This window comes from Tachyglossus aculeatus, chromosome 5, assembly GCF_015852505.1.
Source record: "Tachyglossus aculeatus isolate mTacAcu1 chromosome 5, mTacAcu1.pri, whole genome shotgun sequence".
Lineage (NCBI taxonomy): Eukaryota > Metazoa > Chordata > Mammalia > Monotremata > Tachyglossidae > Tachyglossus > Tachyglossus aculeatus.
Genome location: NC_052070.1, coordinates 70,341,444 through 70,366,249, shown reverse-complemented (window position 1 = coordinate 70,366,249; position 24,806 = coordinate 70,341,444). Strand labels below are relative to the sequence as shown.

The following is a 24,806-nucleotide window of genomic DNA, read 5'->3' as shown; positions in this document are numbered from 1 at the left end:
TCGCCCTGTAACCTCCCCGGTGCTTAGAGCAGTGCTTTGCGCATAGTAAGCACGTAATAAATGCCATTATTACTATTTACATGGATCACACCCCTTTTAATCGGCTGATTCAGAGGACCTGGACTTCCTCTGTCCCTGTGATCTGTTTGAACGGTAGAGCTGGTCAGCAAAAGTAAGGTATTTGGTGCCAAGAGGGCTTGGAGAAAACAGGCAAAGCACATTTAGCTGTGCCCTAACACACCATTTTCCCTGAAGGTCGTGAGGGAACTCAGGAACGTTCATGCGATGACGCGAGCCTGCCCGGAGACAGTGTGCCATGACGTTGGACGGTCCAGCCGTTGGGGAAGAGGATGGTGCTGAGCCCACTGTTGGGTAGGGACTGTCTCTACACGTTGCCAATTTGTACTTCCCAAGCGCTTAGTACAGTGCTCTGCACACAGTAAGCGCTCAATAAATACGATTGATGATGATGATGATGGTCGCAAGCTGGGTGGGCACGCAAGCCTGACAAACCTGTGGCCATTTTTTCCTCTTGCATCACCATCCACGAATACTATCCTTCCCCTGGAAGCTGCTGACCCATCTCGCGGTGTCTGACGCATTTTCCACTCAGCCTCCTCGCCTGACTTGTGGTCTGCCCACCGCTTTTAGGCAAGGGAAAGCCATTTCATTCCTCACTGCTGCACACCATGTCAGTCTGACACTAATGTCAGTTGTATTTCTTGAGCGCTTAGCGTGCAAAGCACTGTACTAAGCACTTGGGAGAGTACAACCATATAACAGACATTCCCTGCCTACAATGAGCTTATGATCTAGAGGGGGAGGCAGACATTAATACAAATAAATAAATTTCCTCTCAGTAATCCACATCCATATAACACTGTTTGAGGGCATGAAGGGAGTGAATATATACCTGACCTGACAGGGTACAAAGCCACTGTCCTAAGTTATTTAAGCTGCGATCGCATGCTTCCATGGCACCCTCTTAAGCAGAGTCGAAAATCTCCTCTTGTGCCACAATTTAAGTATTTTGAGAGTAAACTTCATAAAGGAACGAAATGGGGGTTATGTGAGATGGAAGATTAAGTGATTCTTAAGAGTTAGAATGGTGGTGGCTTCTAGACTGTGAGCCCACTGTTGGGTAGGGACTGTATATGTTGCCAACTTGTACTTCCCAAGCGCTTAGTACAGTGCTCTGCACACAGTAAGCGCTCAATAAATACTACCGATTGATTGGTGGGCTGAATTTTGAGGAAAGGATCCTGATTTCATACATACACGGCCCTGAGAGGAGGGGAAGGAAACTGGGAATGACTTAGGGGACCAAACTTTCTAGAACTGTCCTGCCTTTCTGCATCCTAAAGCCCTGACTAGTGAACAGCAGCGGGTGTTTCATCCCAACAGGGTCAAATCTCTTTATCTGGACGCCCTTACATGGAATGACAAGTTTTGGAGAACATACTCTTTGCTCCCCCAACTTTTATCTACCTCTCCCTTTCTCCAAAGAGACTTAATACTGTAGGAGCGATCTCTGTCCTTCAGTTTGGAGGGAAATCCCAAGTTAGTATATTCATCTTGCTGGCTCATCTTGGCTGTTAATTAGAGCAGGCAGTTCTGCTGATAGGACTGTAAGAAAAGGGCCCTACTGTCTACAAAACCAAAGACAGCCAGACTCCAGGCCACAAGCTAGGATCAGTTGTGAGTGCAACAATGTAATCTTACCTCAAGCCAACCTGGTACGTTCCTCCACTGAAAGGGCCCAGAACACGCTATTGACTAGTGACGGAACAAGGTCACAGAAGCGAGATTATTGTTGCCTTCGAAGTCCCAGCCCTTGACCACTTCCTCACCCCTCCGCAAACAGTGGGACATCGTTGTCACTCAGGATTATGTCCGATATATTCCATCTTAGACGGCTTTCAGTTACCCCTAATGGTTCACGGCCTAATCTGTTGCTAAGGAGTCTTGTGGAATCATGCATTTGGAAATATTGTCAATTGACTAGGAGGGTAATTTTGCTTAGAAGGACTGCAGTTTGAAACCTTCCTAAAACATAGGTTTGTGGGCCACATGGGTAATATTTTCCTCCAGGGATCAAAGAAAACCGGCTCCTGTGATTTAATTCCCACCCTACTTGTCTTGACTTCTGCTCATACTATAAATAACATTTATTCATATTGTCTGTCTCCCCCCCTAGACAAAGCTCATTATGGGCAGGGAACATGTCTGCCAACTCTGTTGTATTGTACTCTCCCAAGCACTCAGTACAGTGCTCTGCACACAGTAAGCACTCAAATATCACTGATGATGATTTTTAAAAAGTCAAAGTAGGGTTCAGAAGGCAAGGGCAACTTTCACTCAACTGGCCTCCATGGCTGGGAACTGAGTTTAGACCAGCACTTGACGCACAGTGAGTACTTAGACAACCTGGGTTTTAAGCCCAGCTCCATCATTTGTCTGCTGTGTGACCTTGGGTAAGTCACAACTTCCCTGGGCCTCAGTTACCTCATCAGCAAAATTGGGATTAAGACTGTGAGCTCTATGTGGGACATGGACTGTGTCCAACCTGATTAGCTTCTATCAATTCCAGAGCTTAGTACAGTGCCTGGCACACAGAAAGTGCTTAAATATCATAAGAAAAACATTAAATAAGAGAGAGGAAAAAAAAAACAGTTCTGCATCAACCCCAGCCCACAGGACCTGAGATTGTGAGGCCAGTTTAGCAGACCAAACCTATTCCCTTTTTGGTTTCGGCAGTTCCCCTATGAATCAAATTAATTATTCTTTCAAGCCCTATTATATCGTCTGCTGAGCCACATAGGGAGGACTGAGAATTTTACAGACTACTTCCAATTAGGGTGATGAGAAAGATAAGCACTTAAATACTGTAAAAAGAGAGAGGGAGGGAGAGATGACTATTAACCTCCTAGTCTGATCTAGATGCTCTATTTAACTTCTCTAGTGTCCACGCTGTAGCTCAGGCGGCTCCGGCTGAACTACTTCAAAGAGGTGCATCCCCAGCTTTTAATCAATCAATCGTATTTATTGAGCTCTTACTGTGTGCAGAGCACTGTACTAAGCGCATGGGAACTACAAGTTGGCAACATATAGAGACAGTCCCTACCCAACAGTGGGCTCACAGTCTAGAAACTATGTTGTGCCTTACCATTTTGGTAAAGGAGTGGAAGTGGTCTGAAACCTGAATTTTCCCCAATCTGTTAGGCTGATGGCAACTGGGGCCCTGAAAATCCCACCCCCAAATAAGAAGCCATTTTCGTCTAAAAAATGTTAAAAAAAGAAAAATCAATCAGTAGATGTAGATATGTTCCTCCACCAATGGTATTCTAGACTGTGAGCCCACTGTTGGGTAGGGACCGTCTCTATATGTTGCCAACTTGTACTTCCCAAGCGCTTAGTACAGTGCTCTGCACACAGTAAACGCTCAATAAATACGACCGAATGAATGAATAGTGAGGGCTTACGGTGTGCAGAGCACAATGGGGGAGCTGGATCTTAAAAATAAGTTACAGGCAGGGGAAGCTTTAATGGAGCCAGCAGTAATAATAATAATGATGAAGGGATTTAAGTGCTTACTATGTGCCAGGCACTGTTCTAAGCGCTGGGGGGGATACAGGGTGGTCAGGTTGTCCCACCTGGGTCTCACAGTCTTAATCCCCATTTTGCAGATGAGGTAACTGAGGCACAGAGAAGTGAAGTGACTTGCCCAAGGTCACACAGCAGACAAGCTAAGAATGGCCCTCCCTCAAAATACTTATCTACTCTTGAAAACAAAAATCACAAGTTTTCTCTCTGCTCTTTTCTCAAGTCTGAGATCACCAAACTACCCTAGACTAAGCTTCCCATCTAGTCTGTGAGCTCGCTGTGGGCCGGGAATGTGATCTGCCAACTGTCGTATTGGAGTCTCCCATGTGGTCAGTACAGTGTTTTGCACACAGTAAGTGCTCAATGTATACGACTGATTGATCTTTGGGCGGCTGAATTCCAACCTTCATAATCTCTACTATTCAGGGAGGAACAGGAGAATTAAGTCAAAAAGCCTCTCTAAGACAGTATTGAGCTGGGGCCAGTGGTTGAGAGGGTTTAAAGAGGAAAATTACTAGCTCAATTGCTAACCTCCATTCTTTACTAGAACCACAGGTCCCTGTGCCGATTTGGTTTCACTTCAAATGGGTCTGTTGCTTACTGGAAGGCAAGGATGGACTGGGCCACCGTTCTTATCTGGGATAAATTCTGCATTTAGGCAAGCGAGAAACCTAAACCTGGAAGGAGACTTCACCTTGCCTAAGTTAACAACAATAATAATAATGATAATGGTATTTGTTAAGCACTTCCTAAGTGCCAGGCACTAAGTAGAAGCAAATCGAGTTGGACATAGTCCCTGTTCCATTTGGGGCTCACAGTCTCAATCCCCATTTTACAGATGAGGTAACTGAAGCCCAGAGAAGTGATGTGACTTGCCCAAGACAAGTGGAAGAGCCTGGATTAGAACCCACGACCTTCTGATGCCCAGGCCCATGTTCTATCCGTTAGGCCGTGCTGCTTCTATGTCAGAATAAGAAGGAACAGCTGACCTGGTTCTTACTGTACCCTCCCGATATTCTCTCGGGACGCCTTGTCTTGTGGGTGGGGTCACTGATTCGGTTCCTCTCCTGCAGATACCACTAACTTCCTTGCTAGGCTTTGAGTCACCCCCAAACTCTCTTCTCTGAGTGCTTCCTCTATAAAGAAATGCTTTAACTCCTGTCCTTCTTTCCAAACCACTTAGTTTAAGGAAAGGGGGTGGGAGGAGGGCCTGCAAAGGATTGAGCCCTGGAGAGAAGATGCAGAGTAATCAATCAATCAATCGTATTTATTGAGCGCTTACTATGTGCAGAGCACTGTACTAAGTGCTTGGAGTCAGAGTAAGACACACATAGGCATCATAAGACCTCTACGAGTATTAGAGTCTTCTAAAGAAGTCTGCTGAGAAGCCCCATCCCAACTATAGTTTGATTAGGAGCATTAGGGTCTCTGTTACTGTAGTTTCCCTATGACGATGACAGAAGCTGGCACCTCATTAGTAAGTGACTCCTGGAAGTTCCAGAAGGAATACGGGTGGTTTGTAATTATACGATTCACTCTATCACGGGAGCGGATCTGATTAAATTTAAGCTAGCATTTCACTAAGAGAAGCTGCCAGAAGAATAGTAACAGCATTTATTAAGGGCTTCCTGAGTAGACAGCACTCTACTAAGTGCTAGGAAAGGCTACCCATGTGGGAATTAGATACAGACCCTTCCCCTTGAAGGGTTCGCAATCTATCAATGTGAGCAATGGTCACTTTCCTGATAACTGTGAGGACTGAGGAAGTTATGGCAGCTTGCTTCAGGAATGATCAATTATACTTAGTTTCATACCAAAAGTTAAGTAGGAGTGGTGAGGTGTTTGAACCAGGGAAAGGAAGCGTGCAAGGCCAAAAGAAGCAGTGTGGCCAAGTGGAAAAAGCAAGGGCCTGGGTTCTAATCCCGGCTCTGCCACTTGCCTGCTGTGTGACCTGGGGCAAGTCCCTTAGCTACTCTGTGCCTCAGTTGCCTCATCTGAAAAATGAGGATTAAGAATGTGTGCCATGGACAACCAACCTGATTAGCTTGTGTCTATCCCAGTGCTTAATAGAGTGCCTGGAGCATAGTAGGCACTTAAATACCAAAAAGGAAAAAAAAAAAAGAAGTCCCATCCCATGTCTTCCACAAATTCCAGAAAGCACAGACCACCTCTGCTGAGCAAGCCGTCAAAATACAGAAAATCCTTACATCATCTGGAAGGATTAAGGAAGCAGAATTACCTTTTCTCCTGGAAGCCAAACCTGGATAATGAGGAGCTGGGCTGTCATAAAAAGACCAAAGGGGTGGTGGGGGGGGGGAGAAACCCAACACCTCAGGAACCATTTTTTACAGGGTAGGTTTTTATTAGTTGTGATTCAAAAGGACACTGAGGTAAATTACTGCTTCTTCCATTTACAAAGGGGCTTAAAGTCCCACATGGAGAAGCAGCGTGGCTCAGTGGAAAGAGCCCGGGCTTTGGAGTCAGAGATCATAGGTTCGAATCCTGGCTCCCCCACATGTCTGCTGTGTGACCTTGGGCAAGTCACTTAACTTCTCTGAGCCTCAGTTACCTCATCTGTAAAATGGGGATTAAGACTGTGAGCCCCACATGGGACAACCTCATTACCTTGTTTCCCCCTCCCCAGTGCTTAGAAAAGTGCTTTGCACATAGTAAGCGCTTAACAAATGCCAACATTATTATTATTATTATTATTAAGAGGGGCAATTAAGTTATTTGCTCAAGAGACACAAGGTGGTAAGAGAGCCATGATCAGAACTCACTGCTCCAAGAGGTCATTCCTGAATAATGGGCAGGGGGAAAAGTCTACCGACTCTCCCAAGCGCTTAGTACAGTGCTCTGCACACAGTAAGCACTCAAATACCATTGATGGAAAAATGCCCAAGCGAAAGCATCAGGAGCAATGGAAGAAGCAAAAGGAGACAAGCACGTTGACACTCAATGTGAAAAATCACAGTAGCCGATTTTGGCCGTCTTGGAAATGGCAGTTCAAATGCCATCCAAGTCAACGACGCCCCAGAGTCCTCCCCTCGCCCACAGGCTTTGATCCAAGGCTCACGTTGGTCCCCCAGGTGCAGTCCTATGCTACTGGGCCGGCCACTCACCTCAGAGATAGTGGTTTCAGGAAGCCAAGAGGGTAAGGGAACCTGCATTTAGAGTAGTGTTACTACGGCAGGATCAGAGATGAGTCACTGGAAAGCAACCCTGCCTTGATTATAACTGACTTAAGCCGGGACAATATTAGGGGGAGGCTGTTCAGGCACCTTTCACTAGAACCAAATCCACCTGGTCACAACGAACAGACCCCTATGACTGCCCAATGAGGCACAGGACTGGCTAGATGGAGACCTAAAGAACCTGCCACATGAATGATAGCATTTATTAAGTGCTTACTATGTGCAAAGCACTGTTCTAAGCGCTGGGGAGGTTACAAGGTGATCAGCTTGTCCCACGGGGGGCTCACAGTCTTAATCCTCATTTTACAGATGAGGGAACTGAGGCCCAGAGAAGTTAAGTGACTTGCCCAAAGTCACACAGCTGACAAGTGGTGGAGCCGGGATTTGAACCCGTGACCTCTGACTCCAAAGCCTGTGCTCTTTCCACTGAGCCACGCTGCTTCTCTGTTCGCTGCTTCACATGAAGGTAAACAAGCAAACGGGAAGCAGTGTGGTCTAGTGGAAAAGTCACAGGCCAAGGACACAGAGGACCTGGGTTCTAATCCTGGCTCCACTACTTGCCTGCTGTGTGACCTTGGCTAAGTCATTTCGCTTCTCTGTGCCTCAGTTACTTCACCTGTAAAATGGAGATAAAGACTGTGAGCCCTACGTGGAACAGGGACTGTGTCCCACCTATCTTATGTCTACCCCCCTGCTCAGGGCACTGTCTGGCATGTAGTAGTGTTTTAACGAATACCACAAAACAAGTTATATTTGGATAGAGGGAAGCAACCTAGAATGTCAAACGGAAACAAGAAAATTCATGCCTGATGAAATTTAACCACAGGCTACGAGTTTTACTACGTCGCTATAGGGCAAAATCCAAAGCAAGCCTTTCTTGTGCCCCTAGAATCTACTGAATTGGCCAAGATCAAGTTTTATCTAAGGTGTTCTATGCCCCAGTGATATCAACGTAAGAGTGCATCTACACAAGCATGTCAATTCTCAAATCTTTGAGAGATTAAAAACAGATTATTCAGCTCCTTGCTTTCCTTTCTACCCCCTGCTTCCCCTCTTTTCCGTGTCACGGTGACCTCTAACAATGAGGTGGTCACCACTGGTTGAAGCTTAAAATTAGTAACTCTGCTGCTTGTTGGTAAATGATATGCTTTCAAAAGGGCAAAGTTATTGGTTACAGTGAGTACTTTATGCTCTGAATTTCATTTCTCCCTGCTATTTCTACTCTTTATCAGTATACTCAAGAGTTGGCTGGCTATATGGTAGAGAAGACTTTAATTTTTAAATGACAATTTCTAGTCAAGTGCTTTTTAGCTCATCCAGGGTGCCTTGGTATCCTCAAGGAGCACATCACAGCACGAGCTATGCTGTGAACTCTGGAGGCATCTCTTAACAAGCAGACTTGCCTCACAGAACGAGGGCTTGCTATGATGAGAAACAAAGGTCACAAATTCTAAAGAAAGTGAAACAACCTATGTTCAGGGGACTGCAAATGAAGCCAATGAAGTGAACTGAGGCTTAAAAAAAAAAAGACAGGCGCACAACCAAACAAAAAGAAAACTACACCTCTTTTAAAAGAAGGGCATGTCAGGAACTTACTATCTTTTTTAATGGAATTTGTTAAGCCAGGCACTGTTCCTAAGCGCTGGGGTAGATACAAGGTAATGAGGTTGGACGCGGTCTGTGTCCCACATGGGGCTCACAGTCTTGATCTCCATTTTCCAGATGAGGTAACTGAGGCACAGAGAAGTTAAGTGATTTGCCCAAGGTCACACACACAAGTACTGGAGCTGGGACTGGAACCCAAATCCTAATTCCCAGGCCTGTGCTCTATCCATTAGGCCACACTGCTTCCCACCGGCATTATCTCTAGCTGGCCTGAAAGTTTTTGCTCTCCACCCAGGAACAAAGCTCTAGCTTAGCCTTTCACGTATAAACCTCACTGAAAGGGGGGAAAAAAACAAACACACAAAAAACAAAAACAAAACCGAAATCTATCTGATGACTGAGATTTTTTTAATCACAAACCGGGTATCTGGATTCAGATACGGCAGAAGTTTTTATTTAGGCTTCATCTACCTCCGTGATTCTTCAGAATTTCATGGGTTTACTTCTGGACATCTTCTTTGGTCTCCAAGTTTTTAATGCAAATAGTACCCTATCACCCAGAACAAATTACCTCTAGCCTATTCCAATGCAAAAATATACAAAGCTGGAAGATCCCCAAAGTAGCAAAACTTGTTACTTTTACTTTTAAACAGACTGATTTTGATCACTGTTATGCTTCCTATTTTTCCCCTTTTGGTCTCCTTCTTCAGCCTTTCCATCTTTCCCAGCAGTGTCTCAGGAGGGGATTCATTCAATCGTATTTATTGAGCACTTACTGTGTGCACAGCACTGTACTAAGCGCTTGTACTAAGATCTGCCTTCCCTCGGGATCCCATCCCTTCACACTTTATCAGGGCACTTGCCACCTCACTTCGTCCCTCCCTAGGCACCATCTTCAACTGTTTGCTCTCCAGTGGCCTTTTCCTCCACTGCCTTCAGACATGCTCATGTCTCTCCTGTTCTGAAGGGGGTCTCCCTTGACCCCAATAAATATGCTCAATAAATACAATCAATTGATTGATAGTGGATAGAGTCAGAAGGACCTGAGTTCTAATCTCAGCTTTTGTCACTTGTCTGTTACGTGACCCTGGGCAAGTCAATTTACTTTTCTGTGCCTCCACTGATGCATTAGTATAATGGGGATTGAGATGTGAGCCCCATGTGCGACAATGACTGTGCCCAACCTGATCAGCCTGTTTCTAGCCCAGAACTTAGTACAGTGCCTGGCATATAGTAAGCGCTTAAACGCCATAAAAATAATGTTCGGGTGAACTATTTTACTCAGGCATCCACTGCCCCAACACTCCAATTCCAAATGATATTGCCACTTCCCAAAGACTTAGCTCACAGGAACTGTATGACAATTAACTACACAACCTACCTGTATAACATCTTTGGGCCACCAGTTACACAATATTACTTAGGCTATCATCAAGTGATCGGTTTGGAGGCCTCACAACCTCACTTGCTTTGAAAGTCAGGGATTTTATTGCCCCACAAACCTAAATCAATTGACTTGTTAATTAAACATGATGGATTTCAAGAAGACTGCTAAGCCATGTAATTGGGAAGTCTTCAAAAGTAGTTTACAGACTATCCCCAGAGACGCCAACACAGCTCAGGTTTTTCCACACCAAAAAAATATCAGGGTGAGAAGGGACATCTGAGACACTAACCAAGAATAATCATCTATTTTACTTGCTAACCATTAAAATGATTACAGGAATCAAAGTCTTATTTGCAGCCTGTAAAAACAAATGGTAGTCACAGTCTAGACAGAGTTAGAATTATTTGTAATTAACCTCATGTAAATTAAGATGAGGGCAGGGAGCTCTGAAAATGGCTTGCAGGTTGCATTTTAGTCCCCCTGGCAACTCCTTCCTCTGAGCTCAAGGCTCTAAATTTAACTTTGCTTTCAGAGCCAGATGAGGCCTTTCCAAAAAACACCCAATTTTAGTTTGATATTAAGTAAAGGATTTTTACTGCTTGCCAAATGGCCCCCTCATGCCCTTGCTGAGAGTGATATGATGGTAACAAGTAATGATCCATTTAATTTCCTTTGATCCTAGAAAGTGAATTTTCCTCCTGAAGAGAGTTATTTCCATTGTCATAGAGTCTGTGTCAAAATTACCCCAATTTTTCAGATAATGTCCAATTTCTAGACCTAGGAAGATTGTTATCAAATAGTTACCCTGCCTGGCTCTGGGAAATTTGGTAAAATGAAGAGATTTTTTTTTTCCCCCTAATGGGATGTAATTCAATATAAATTTTTTAAGTCTGACAGGAGAGTTACTCCAGGAAATTTGAACAAGATTTAGTCTCCAGATGCCAGGGAGTTATCAAATAACGGGGACGTTGTAAACATGGGTATTGAGGACATCTAATTAAAGACCAGACTAGAATGGATGGTCTTAACCAGTGAGTTTCAAGTGTTAGGGTCCCTGCTCACTGTCTTTGCTGTATATTCATTCATTCAATCGTATTTATTGAGCGCTTACTGTGTGCAGAGCACTGGACTAAGCGCTTGGGAAGTACAAGTTGGCAACACAGAGAGACGGTCCCTACCCAACAGTGGGCTCACAGTCTAGAAGGGGGAGACAGAGAACAAAACCAAACATATTAAAAAAATAGAATAAATTTGTACAAATAAAATAGAGTAATAAATACATACAAACATATATACATATATATAAGTGCTGTGGGGAGGGGAAGGAGGTAAGGCGGGGGGGATGGAGAAGGGGTGGAGTAATCCTACTCAGTGGATTATTTTGATGTATATTCTAGGGATACCTTCACATAATCCAGTTCAGTACTTTTTTTCCCCCCTGCTTCCTCCACCTTTAATTCCAGATTTTGAGTTTCACTGACTCAAAGAGAAACAGGATCCTTTAAACCGAAAAAGAGATCCCACCTCATCAAGGCAGTACCGTGGTTACTTGACCTAATAACAGGGAGAGGGAGAATAACGCAAAAGCAGCAAAAAGGGAAGATATAGGTATATATGTTGTACATATTTATTACTCTATTTATTTTACTTGTACATATCTATTCTATTTTATTAATATGTTTGGTTTTGTTCTCTGTCTCCCCCTTCTAGACTGTGAGCCCACTGTTGGGTAGGGACTGTCTCTATACGTTGCCAACTTGTACTTTAGTACAGTGCTCTGCACACAGTAAGCGCTCAATAAATACGATTGATTGATTGATATTTCAGAGAGAAAATGGCCTTCCTTCGTCTCCCCCAAGGCAGGATCTTCCTAGGAGAAAGCTCACACACTGTCAGCTAATTCGGGGTTCCACCCTCCGTTTACAGTCTTCTCAAGTCAGCCGCTTTATGGGCAACAAAGCGCTGAAAACGAGGACTTCTAGGCTGCGAGCCGGTGTTGGGTAGGGACTATTCCAACTTGTATTTCCCAAGCGCTTAGTACAGTGCTCTGCACACAGTAAGCGCTCAATAAATACGATTGATTGATCTCTATTTGTTGCCGAACTGTACTTTCCAAGCGCTTAGTCCGGTGCTCTGCACATAGTAAGTGCTCAGTAAATGCGACTGAATGAATGAATGAATGAATGAATGAATGAATGAGCACTGATTGCTACTGCCTATTCCAGCCAAGTCGCTAGGTCAGGGGCGAGAACCGGTCAAGAAACCAGAACCAGAGAAGCAAGCGTGGCTTAGTGGAAAGAGCCCGGGCTTGGGAGTCAGAGGTCATGGGTTCTAATCCTGGCTCTGCCACTTAGCAGCTGTGCCACTTGTCAGCTGTGTGACCTTGGGTAAGTCATTTCACTTCTCTGAGCCTCGGTTCCCTCGTCTGTAAAATGGGGGTGAAGACTGAGCCCCATGGGGGACAACCTACTGAGGCCCTATTGAGAGCTTCAAGGCCCTGCTGAGAGCTCACCTCCTCCAGGAGGCCTTCCCAGACTGAGCCCCTTCCTTCCTCTCCCCCTCGTCCCCCTCTCCATCCCCCCATCTTACCTCCTTCCCTTCCCCACAGCACCTGTATATATGTTTGTACATATTTATTACTCTATTTATTTTACTTGTACATATCTATTCTATTTATTTTATTTTATTAGTATGTTTGGTTTTGTCTCCCCCTTTGAGACTGTGAGCCCACTGTTGGGTAGGGACTGTCTCTATGTGTTCCCAACTTGTACTTCCCGAGCGCTTAGTACAGTGCTCTGCACACAGTAAGCACTCAATAAATACAATTGATGATGATGATGACAACCTGATCACCTCGTAACCTCCCCAGCGCTTAGAACAGCGCTTGGCAAATAATAAGCTCTTAACAAATGCCATCATTATTATTATTATTATTATTCTTCTCTGGGCCCCAGTTCCCTCATCTGTAAAATGGGGATTAAGACTGTGAACCTGCCATGGGACAACCTGATCCCCTTGTACCTCCCCCAGCGCTTAGAACAGCGCTTGGCACATAGTAAACGCTTAACAAATACCATCATTATTATTATTATTATTATTAGAATGAATGGATTCATTCATTCAATCGTATTTACTAAGCGCTTACTGGGTGCAGAGCACCGTACTAAGCGCTTCAGAAAGTACAAATCAGCAGGAGATAGTGACGGTCCCCACCTAACAATGGGCTCACAATCTGGAAGTTCCCTCATATAAAATGAGGAAGAAGACTATGAGTCCCCCATGGGAAAACCTAATTACCTTGTATCCTCCCCAGTGCTTAGAGCAGTGCTTTGCACATGGTAAGCGCCTAACAAATGCCATTATTATTATTCTATGCCTCAGTTCCCTCACCTGTAAAATGGAGATGAAGACTGTGAGCCCCCAGGAGACAACCTGATCCCCTTGTATCCTTCCCAGCACTTAGAACAGTGCTTTGCACATAGTAAGCACCTAACAAATGCCATTATTATTATTATTTTCCATGCCTCGGTTCCCTCACCTGGAAAATGGGGATGAAGACTGTGAGCCCGCCGTGGGACAACCTGATCACTTTGTATCCTCCCCAGCGCTTAGAACAGTGCTTTGCACATAGTAAGCGCTTAAAAAATGCCATTATTTTCCGTGCCTCAGTTCCCTCACCTGGAAAATGGGGATGAAGACTGTGAATGCCCCTGTGGGACAACCTGATCACCTTGCATCCTCCCCAGCGCTCGGAACAGTGCTTGGCACATAGTAAGTACTTAACAAATGCCTTTATCATTATTATTATTATTCTCTGAGCCTCAGTTCCCTCATCTGTAAAATGGGGATGAAGACTGTGAGCCCACCGTGGGACAACCTGATCACCGTGGATCCTCCCCAGCGCTTAGAACAGTACTTTGCACATAGTAAGTGCTTAACAAATGCCATTATTATTATTATTATTCTCTGGGTCTCATCTGTAAAATGGGGATGAAGACTGTGACCCCCCCCCCCGCCGTGGGACGGCCTGATTACCTTGTATCCTCCCCAGTGCTTAGAACAGTGCTTGGCACATAGTAAGCGCTTACCAAATACTGTCATTATTATTATTCTCGGTGCCTCAGTTCCCTCATCTGCAAAATGGGGATGAAGACTGTGAGTCCCATGGGGGACAACCTGATCACCTTGTATCCTCCCCAGCGCTTAGAACGGTGCTTTGCACATAGTATGCGCTTACCAAATACTATCATTATTATTATTCCCTGAGCCTCAGTTCCCTCACCTGTAAAATGGGGATGAAGACTGCGAGCCCCCCGTGGGACAACCTGATCACCTTGTACCTTCGCCAGTGCTTAGAACGGTGCTTGGCACATAGTAAGCGCTTACCAAATACCATCATTATTATTATTCTTTGTGCCTCAGTTCCCTCACCTGCAAAATGGGGATGAAGACTGTGAGCCCCACGTGGGACAACCTGACTACCTTGTACCTCTCCAGTGCTTAGAACAGTGCTTCGCACATAGTAAGCTATTACCAAATACCATCATTATTATTATTCTCTGTGCCTCAGTACCCTCATATGTAAAATAGGGATGAAGACTATGAGCTCCCTGTGGGACCACCTGATCACCTTATATCCACCCCAGTGTTTAGCACATAGTAAGCACTTAAATGCCATCATTATTATTATTGTTTGTCCTATTATTTAATATTATTATTATTAATTGCTATTATTAATAATAATGATAGCATTTATTAAGCGCTTACTATGTGCAAGGCACTACTCTAAGCACTGGGGAGGTAACAAGGTGATCAGGTGGCCCCACGGGGGGCTCACAGTCCCCACCCCCATTTTACAGATGAGGGAACTGAGGCCCAGAGGAGTGAAGTGACTGGCCCAAAGTCACACAGCTGACAATGGGTGGAGATGGGACTTGAACCCATGACCCCTGACTCCAAAGCCCTGGTTCTTTCCACTGAGCCATGCTGCTCCTCTCAATCAATTATATTTATTGAGCGCTTACTGTGTGCAGAGCACTGTACTAAGCGCTTGGGAAGGACAAGTTGGCAACATCTAGAGACGGTCCCTACCCAACAGTGGGCTCACAGTCTAGAATGGGGAGACAGAAAACAAAACAAAACATATTAACAAAATAAAATAGAATAGATACGTACAAGTAAAATAAATAAATAGATAATGCTGCTGATCAATCAATCGGACTTATTGAGCACTTCCTGTGTGCAGAGCACTGTACTAGGTGCTTGGGAAGTACAAGTTGGCAACATATAGAGATGGTCCCTACCCAACAGTGGGTTCACAGTCTAGAAGGGGGAGACAGACAACAAAACATACTAACAAAATAAAATAAATAGAATAGATATGTACAAGTAAAATAGATAATGCTGCTGATCAATCAATCATATTTACTGAGCGCTTCCTGTGTGCCGAGCACTGTTCTAAGCGCTTGGGAAGTACAAGTTGGCAACATATAGAGACGGTCCCTACCCAACATTCATTCAATCGTACTGATTGAGCGCTTACTGTGTGCTGAGCACTGGACTAAGCGCTCGGGAAGGACAAGTTGGCAACATAGAGAGACGGTCCCTACCCAACATTCACTCATTCATTCAATCGTATTTATTGAGCGCTTCCTGTGTGCAGAGCACTGTACTAAGCGCTTGGGAAGGACAAGTTGGCAACATCTAGAGATGGTCCCGACCCCACAGCGGGCTCACAGTCTAGAAGTCCCTCGTCCCCCTCTCCATCCCCCCCATCTTACCTCCTTCCCTTCCCCACAGCACCTGTATATATGTATATATGCTTGTACATATTTATTACTCTATTTATTTATTTTACTTGTACATATCTATTCTATCTGCTCTCTCCCCCTCCCTCCAGGCTCGCATCTCCTCCTGCCTTCAGGACATCTCCATCTGGATGTCCGCCCGCCACCTAAAGCTCAACATGTCGAAGACTGAGCTCCTTGTCTTCCCTCCCAAACCTTGTCCTCTCCCTGACTTTCCCATCTCTGTTGACGGCACTACCATCCTTCCCGTCTCACAAGCCCGCAACCTTGGTGTCATCCTCGACTCCGCTCTCTCATTCACCCCTCACATCCAAGCCGTCACCAAAACCTGCCGGTCTCAGCTCCGCAACATTGCCAAGATCCGCCCTTTCCTCTCCATCCAAACCGCTACCCTGCTAATTCAAGCTCTCATCCTATCCCGTCTGGACTACTGCACTAGCCTTCTCTCTGATCTCCCATCCTCGTGTCTCTCTCCACTTCAATCCATACTTCATGCTGCTGCCCGGATTATCTTTGTCCAGAAACGCTCTGGACATATCACTCCCCTCCTCAAAAACCTCCAATGGCTACCGATCAATCTGCGCATCAGGCAGAAACTCCTCACCCTGGGCTTCAAGGCTCTCCAGCACCTCGCCCCCTCCTACCTCACCTCCCTTCTCTCCTTCTACTGCCCAGCCCGCACCCTCCGCTCCTCCACCACTAATCTCCTCACTGTACCTCGCTCTCGCCTGTCCCGCCATCGACCCCCGGCCCACGTCATCCCCCGGGCCTGGAATGCCCTCCCTCTGCCCATCCGCCAAGCTAGCTCTCTTCCTCCCTTCAAGGCCCTGCTGAGAGCTCACCTCCTCCAGGAGGCCTTCCCAGATTGAGCCCCTTCTTTCCTCTCCCCCTCGTCCCCCTCTCCATCCCCCCGCCTTACCGCCTTCCCCTCCCCACAGCACCTGTATATATGTATATATGGTTGTACATATTTATTACTCTGTTTATTTATTTATTTATTTATTTTACTTGTACATTTCTATCCTACTTATTTTATTTTGTTGGTATGTTTGGTTCTGTTCTCTGTCTCCCCCTTTTAGACTGTGAGCCCACTATCGGGTAGGGACTGTCTCTATGTGATGCCAATTTGTACTTCCCAAGCGCTTAGTACAGTGCTCTGCACATAGTAAGCGCTCAATAAATACGATTGATTGATTGATTGATTTATTTTATTTTGTTAGTATGTTTGGTTTTGTCCTCTGCCTCCCCCTTTTAGACTGTGAGCCCACTGTTGGGTAGGGACTGTCTCTATTCCCTTCCCCACAGCACCTGTATATATGTATAGAGATGTTTGTACATATTTATTACTCTATTTATTTTCCTTGAACATCCCTATTCTATTTATTTTATTTATTTATTTTCATTATTTTTATTTATTTATTTATTTGGCTCAGTGGAAACAGCACGGACTTTGGAGTCAGGGGTCATGGGTTCGAATCCCGGCTCCGCCACTCGTCAGCTGTGTGACTCTGGGCAAGTCACTTCTCTGGGCCTCGGTTCCCTCATCTGTAAAACGGGGATGAAGACTGTGAGCCCCCCGTGGGACCACCTGATCACCTTGTAACCTCCCCAGCGCTTAGAACAGTGCCTGGCACATAGTAAGCGCTTAATAAATGCCATCATTACTATCATTATGTTCGGTTTTGTTCTCTGTCTCCCCCTTTTAGACTGTGAGCCCGCTGTTGGGTAGGGACTGTCTCTAGATGTTGCCAGTTTGTCCTTCCCAAGCGCTTAGTCCAGTGCTCTGCACACAGTAAGCGCTCAATAAACACGATTGACTGATTGATTGTTGGGTAGGGACCGTCTCTAGATGTTGCCAACTTGTCCTTCCCAAGCGCTTAGTCCAGTGCTCTGCACACAGTCAGCGCTCAATCAATCAATCAATCGTATTTATTGAGCGCTTACTACGTGCAGAGCACTGGACTAAGCGCTTGGGGAGTACAAATTGGCAACCTATAGAGACGGTCCCTACCCAACAATCAATCAATCAATCGTATTTATTGAGCGCTTATTGTGTGCGGAGCACTGTACTAAGCGCTTGGGAAGGACAAGTTGGCAACATATAGAGACAGGCCCTACCCAACAGTGGGCTCACAGTCTAAAAGGGGGAGACGGAGAAAATAAAAATCCAAACATACTGACAAAATAAAATAAATAGAATAGATAGGTACAAGTAAAATAAATAAATAAATAGAGTAATAAATATGTACAAACATATATACATATATACAATAAATACGATTGATTGATTGATTGATTGATTGATTGAGAGAAGATGATGCTGACGGAAGGGGCTCTGCTCCTCCGGGCCCTCCCTCCCGGCCTCCCTCAGCCGTCCGGGCCCCTTCCTCACGGCGTCGTGGACGAAGATGTCCTCCCCTTCGCCGTCGCTGTCCTCAGGCTCGGGCCGCGGGAAGGGAGGAGGAGACAGCCGCTCCGAGCCGCCATCGGACGCCATCTTGCCCCCCCTCCTCCTCCTTCGCCTCAGCCGGCGCCGGAAGTGACAACAACAACTTTATAGAGAGGAGGAGGCCGCCGCCGCGGACGCCATCTTGCCCTCCTCCTCCTCCACCGGAAGTGGCAACAACAACTTTATAGAGAGAAGGCCGCTATCGGACGCCATCTTGCCCCCATCGGACGCCATCTTGGCCCCCCCCTCCACCGGAAGTGGCAACAACAACTTTATAGAGAGGAGGCGCCGCGAACAATGGGGCCTGACAGGGCCGCGCCCGCCTCGCACACCGTGACTACAGAAACAGCGGGGCACGGAGGGCGTGGGGGGCAACCACCGTCGTCACCCTGATCACCTTCTAAATGCTTAATAAATGCCATTATTATTATCATTCATTCATCCATCTATCAATCAATCAATCAATCGTATTTATTGAGCGCTTACTGCGTGCAGAGCACTGGACTAAGCGCTTGGGAAGTACAAGTTGGCAACATATGGAGACGGTCCCTACCCAACAGTGGGCTCACAGTCTAAAAGGGGGAGAATCAATCAATCAATCAATCGTATTGAGTGCTTACTGTGTGCAGAGCACTGTACTAAGCGCTTGGGAAGGACAAGTTGGCAACATATAGTGACGGTCCCTACCCAACAGCGGGCTCACAGTCTAAAAGGGGGAGACAGAGAACAAAACCAAACATACTAACAGAATAAAATAAATAGAATAGATATGTACAAGTAAAATAAATAAATAAATAAATAAATAAATAGAGTAATAAATATGTACAAACATATATCCATCCATTAAATGCCATTATTATTATCATTCATCCATCCATCCATCCTATTTTTTTTTGTCTCTCTCCCCTCTTCCGGCCTCGGCAGTCAGAGGGCGTGGGGATCAACCACGGTGACCAACCTGATCACCTTCTAAATGCTTAATAAATGCCATTATTATTATCATTCATTCATCAATCAATCAATCAATCAATCGTATTTATTGAGTGCTTACTGTGTGCAAAGCACTGTACTAATTGCTTGGGAAGTCCAAGTTGGCAACATATAGAGACAGTCCCTACCCAACAGTGGGCTCACAGTCTGAAAGGGGGAGAATCAATCAATCAATCAATCGTATTTATTGAGCGCTTACTGTGTGCAGAGCACTGGACTAAGCGCTTGGGAAGTCCAAGTTGGCAACATATAGAGACAGTCCCTACCCAACAGTGGGCTCACAAGCAGCGTGGCCCAGTGGAAAGAGCCCGGGCTTTGGAGTCAGAGGTCATGGGTTCAAATCCCGGCTCCGCCAACCGTCAGCTGTGTGACTTTGGGCAAGTCACTTCGCTTCTCTGCGCCTCAGTTACCTCATCTGGAAAATGGGGATTCAAGCTGTGAGCCCCCCTTGGGACAACCCGATCACCTTGTAACCCCCCCAGTGCTTAGAACAGTGCTTTGCACATAGTAGGCGCTTAACAAATACCATCATTATTGTTAATAAATACATTGATCGACTGGTACTCTCCTAAGCACTTAGTACAGGGCTCTGTACTTTAAAATAAATAAATACCCCTGATTGACTGAGAGATTGCAGTTAGCAGGAATTAATAGAGCATTCATTCATTCAATCGTATTTATTGAGCACTTACTGTGTGCAGAGCACTGTACTAAGCGCTTGGGAAGGACAAGTTGGCAACGTATAGAGACGGTCCCTACCCAACAGCGGGCTCACAGTCTAGAAGTATGTGAAATATCCCTCTTGACTGTAAATTTGTTATGGCAGAGATCATGTCTGCCAATACTGTTGTATTGTATTCCCCCAAGTGCTTCATTCAGTGCTCTGTACGTGGTGCACTCGATAAATACCTTTGAGGACGAGGTATACAACTGCTCTCCAAGGGGTTGTGACTACTTTATTTAGATGGTGAAGATGTATTGAAGTGGTAGTTTGGAAAGAATAGCGGGGGAGACAAGAATTTAAGTGGAAAAGGCTTCGGGTGATGTGATTTCAGAAGGGCTCTCCTTGCAGCAGGGAACGTGTCTTCCAACTCTGTTACATTGTACTCTCCCCAGCACTTAGCATAGCGCCCTGCCCATAGTAAGCGCTCAACAAATTTGATTGATTGATTGACCGACAGGAGAGGTGCATCTTGTCAGAAATGAAGAGGGAGAGAGTTCTAGGATGTTGAGCAGGCGTGAAGGAGAGATGGGCACCCTTAATTAGACAATGAGAGAAATGAAGAGTGTGAGCAGTGAAAGAGAGTGGGAAGGTAAGGGGCCTCCTCCTCCAGGAGGCCTTCCCAGACTGAGCCCCTTCCTTCCTCTCCCCCTCGTCCCCCTCTCCATCCCCCCATCTTACCTCCTTCCCTTCCCCACAGCACCTGTATATATGTATATATGTTTGTACATATTTATTACTCTATTTATTTATTTATTTATTTTATTTGTACATATCTATTCTATTTATTTTATTTTGTTAGTATGTTTGGTTTTGTTCTCTGTCTCCCCCTTTTAGACTGTGAGCCCACTGTTGGGTAGGGACTGTCTCTATATGTTGCCAATTTGTACTTCCCAAGCGCTTAGTACAGTGCTCTGCACATAGTAAGCGCTCAATAAATACGATTGATGATGATGAAGGTAAGAGGGAGGGAGCTGAGGGAGTGCCTTAAAAGCCAATTGAGAAGCAGCACGGCTTAGTGGTTAGAGCATGGGCCTGGGAGTAAGGACCTGTCTGCTGTGTGACCTTGAGTAAGTCGCTTAACTTCTCAGTGCCTCAGTTGCCTCATCTGTAAAGTGGGAATTAAGATTGTGAGCCCCACGTAGGACACGGACTGTGTCCAATGTCATTACCTTGTATCTACCCCAGCCCTTAGTACAGTGCCTTGCACACGGTAAATGCTTAACAATTAAAATTTTTTTAAAAAAGGAACGTCTACTTGATGCTGAGGGGAATGGGCAGCCACTGGAGGTTTGCACATTTGCCCAGGGCTGTGAGATGTCCAAGGACTGTACAACAATGTTACACCCTTGCTGTTATAAGTCTTTAACTGTTCTATTTTATCTGCTTTTCACTGTTCTGACTCATTTTATTTGTGGACCCTGTAGGTCTTATCATCCCCACACCCGCTTTAAACTGTGAGCCTTTAGGAGGCCAAAGACTGCGTCTGAAGCAAAGTCCACACATTTTTCTCTACAAAGTAAGCATTTGAAGGATACAGTAAAGCAAAACTTCTGAAATTGCTGCCTCTCAGCTGAAAATTGGGAATCAGTCACCACCGATAGACCCACAGGCCTCGCTACAGTCAATAACGGAGTGCCTTTTATTTAAGCAGATATGTCTTGAGCAAGGGGTCATTTGTCTGGTTTGCAACTGGTCTGGCAAGCATACGGTACTAGATGGCTTTGTAGTTGGAATTCTGATTTTTACTCTATTTATTTATTTAATTTATTTCTATATATCTATTCTATTTTATTTTGTTAGCATGTTTGGTTTTGTTCTCTGTCTCCCCCTTTTAGACTGTGAGCCCACTGTTGGGTAGGGACTGTCTCTATATGTTGCCAATTTGTACTTCCCAAGCGCTTAGTACAGTGCTCTGCACATAGGAAGCACTCAATAAATACGATTGATGATGATGATGATGATTCCAAAATTCCCAGCCTTTCTCCGCCTTGTCTCCTGCTCCCGAGTTATCAATCAATCATTTATTGAGCGCTTTCTGTGTGACGAGCACTGCACTATGCACATGGGAGAGTACAATATAACTGAGATAGTAGACATATTCCCTTCCCACAAATGGGCTTACAGCCTGGAGGGGGTACAGATATTAATATAAATGAATAAATTACAGATACGTACATGCATGCTGTGGGGCTGAGGGACGGGAGAATAAGGGTGTAAATCCAAGTTCTAGGGCAACGGAGACAGGAGTGAGTGAAGAGGAAATGTGGGCTTAGTCAGTTCATTCATTCAGTCATATTTATTGAGCGCTTACTATGTGCAGAGCACTGTACAAGGACCTAGAAGGGTCTTAGATGGCTCTGGAGCAAGCGGAAGATGGCGAGACCTCCTCTGGAGGACCGTTCTTGATTTGGGTGGGCTTTTGCGAAATGTTGCATATGACACCATCAAGAGTCATTTTGTCACACTGTCCTAACAGACATCAAGTGTGTCTGAGTGTTCAGTATCAAGCAAATCCTGTCACAGGGTACCTTAACCACCAGATAAGGAGGTAAAAGTGAAAACAACAAACATGTCAGCACAACGAAAGGGAGGTTTTGTGTGCGCTCAAGATGTCAGAACTGTGGGTCCTGAATCAGCCTTTGAAGTCGCAGATGCCGCTCATCGGAGCACTTCACCATTTATGGCATCTTCAAGCAAGAGGAAAACTATATGTTTTTCTCTTCCCCAGGGCTTAAGCAGTGCTATGCATATTTAAAACATTAGTCAATGCTTTTGCTGCTTGTCAACCATAGCATGTTGTGAGGAAGCAAACATGATTTTTGTCAGGGGAAATCACGCCTCGTTAATCGGCTGGAATTTTCGGTAAGGGTCCCAAGGCATGTAGTGATGGGGAAACTACTGGACATAAAATATTTCTTTTTTAAAGATATTTCTGACAAGGTTCCAAACCAGAGACCTTTAAACAATTTGCAACTGTATTCGGGGGAAGCAGCATGGCTTAGTGGAAAGAGCCCGGGCTTGGGAGTCAGAGGTCGTGGGTTCTAATCCCGGCTCCGCCACTTGTCAGCTGTGTGATTCAGGACAAGTCAGTTTACTTCTCTGCGCCTCAGTTCCCTCATCTGCTAAATGGGGATGAAGACTGTGAGCACCGCGTGGCACAACCTGATCACCTTGTAACCTCCCCAGCGCTTAGAACGGTGCTTTGCACATAGTAAGCGCTTAATAAATGCCATAAAAAAATAACGGGCTCACAGTCTAGAAAGGGAGAGACGGACAAAAAAAAAAGGATGGATGGATGTTCGGATGAATGAATGAATAATAATAATAATAATGATGGCATGTGTTAAGCGATTACTATGTGCGAAACACTGCTCTAAGAGCTGGGGGGGGACACAAGGTGATCAGGTTGTCCCCCGTGGAGCTCACAGTCTTAATCCCCATTTTACAGATGAGGGAATGGAGGCCCTGTAAAGTGAAATGACTTGCCCAAAGTCACACAGCTGACAACTGGCAGAGCCGGGATTAGGACCCACGACTTCTGACTCCCAAGCCTGTGCTCTTCCCATTGAGCCACGCTGATTCTCTTAAGAAAAACCATCATTATTTTTCTATGAATGAATGAATGAATGAACAGCTGAATGAATAATAATAATAAATACAATTGAATGAATGAATTAATCCATTCATTCATTCTAATAATAATAATAATAATAATAATAATGATGGTATTTGTTAAGCGCTTACTATGTGTCAAGCACTGTTCTAAGCTCTGGGATAGATACAAGATAATCCAGGTTGTCCCCCGTGGAGCTCACAGTCTTCATCCCCATTTTACGGATGAATTCACTGAGGCCCAGTGAAGTAAAGTGACTTGCCCAAAGTCACACAGCAGACAAGTGGTGGAGGCGGGATTAGAACCCATGACCTCTGAGTCCCAAGCCCGGGCTCTTTCCATTGAGAAGAAAGGAAAGAAAAAGAGGAAAGAGAAGAAAGGAAAGAAAAGAAGGGAAAGAAAAGAAAGGAAAGAAAAAGGAAAGAAGAGAAAGGAGAGAAAGGAAAGAAGAGAAAGAAAAGGAAAGGAAAGAAAAGAAAGAAGATAAAGAAAAGGAAAGGAAAGAAAAGAAAGGAAAGAAGAGAAAGGAAAGGAGGAAAAAAGAGAAAGAAAGGAAAGGAAAGATGGGAAAGAAAACAAAAGAGAAAAGAAAGGAAAGAAGAGAAAGGAAAGAAAAGAAAGGAAAGAAAAATGAAAGGAGTGAAAGGAAAGAAGAGAAAGAAAAGGAAAGGAAAGAAAAGAAAGAAGAGAAGGGAAAAGAAAGGAAAGAGAAAGGAAAGAAAAGAAAGAAGGGAAAGGAAAGAAAGGAAAGAAGAGAAAGGAAAGAAAAGAAAGGAAAGAAAAATGAAAGGAGTGAAAGGAAAGAAGAGAAAGAAAAGGAAAGGAAAGAAAAGAAAGAAGAGAAGGGAAAAGAAAGGAAAGAGAAAGGAAAGAAAAGAAAGAAGGGAAAGGAAAGAAAGGAAAGAAGGGAAAGGAAAGAAAGGAAAGAAGAGAAAGAAAAGAAAAGAAGGAGAAAGGAAAGGAGAGAAAGGAAGGAAAAGAAAAAGAAAGGAAAGAAGAGAAAGGAAAAAAAGAAAGAAGAGAAAGAAAAGGAAAAGGAAAGAAAAGAAAAGAAAGAAAGGAGAGAAAGGAAAGAAGAGAAAGAAAAGTTGAGAAAGGAAAGAAAAGAAAGGAAAGAAAAGAAAAGAAAGGGAAAGGAAAGAAAGGAAAGAAAAGAAAAGAAAGGGAAGAAAAGAAAGGAAAGAAACAAGAAAGGGGAGAAAGGAAAGATGAGAAAGAAAAGTAAAGGAAAGAAAGAAAAAGGAAAGAAGAGAAAGAAAAGAAAAGAAAGGAAAGAAGAGAAAGAAAAGAGAAAGAAAACAAAAGAGTAAAGAAAGAAGAGAAAGGAAAGAAAAAAGAAAGGAGAGGAAAGAAGAGAAAGAAAAGTAAAGGAAAGAAAGAAAAAGGAAAGAAGAGAAAGAAAAGAAAGGAAAAGAAAGGAAAGAAGAGAAAGAG

At 44.6% G+C, this 24,806-nt stretch overlaps 1 protein-coding gene across 1 annotated transcript in view; it reads right to left on the bottom strand.

Moving 5' to 3' along the window:
• SNX1 (sorting nexin 1) overlaps positions 1–18,114 on the bottom strand; it is a 50,804-nt gene extending 32,690 nt beyond the window's left edge. Inside the window, exon 1 of the mRNA XM_038746361.1 lies at positions 17,989–18,114. Coding sequence (XP_038602289.1) covers positions 17,989–18,093 — 105 coding nt within the window. The 5' untranslated portion in view covers positions 18,094–18,114. The remainder of the gene's footprint in view (positions 1–17,988) is intronic.
• Between the last annotated feature and the right edge of the window lie 6,692 nt (positions 18,115–24,806).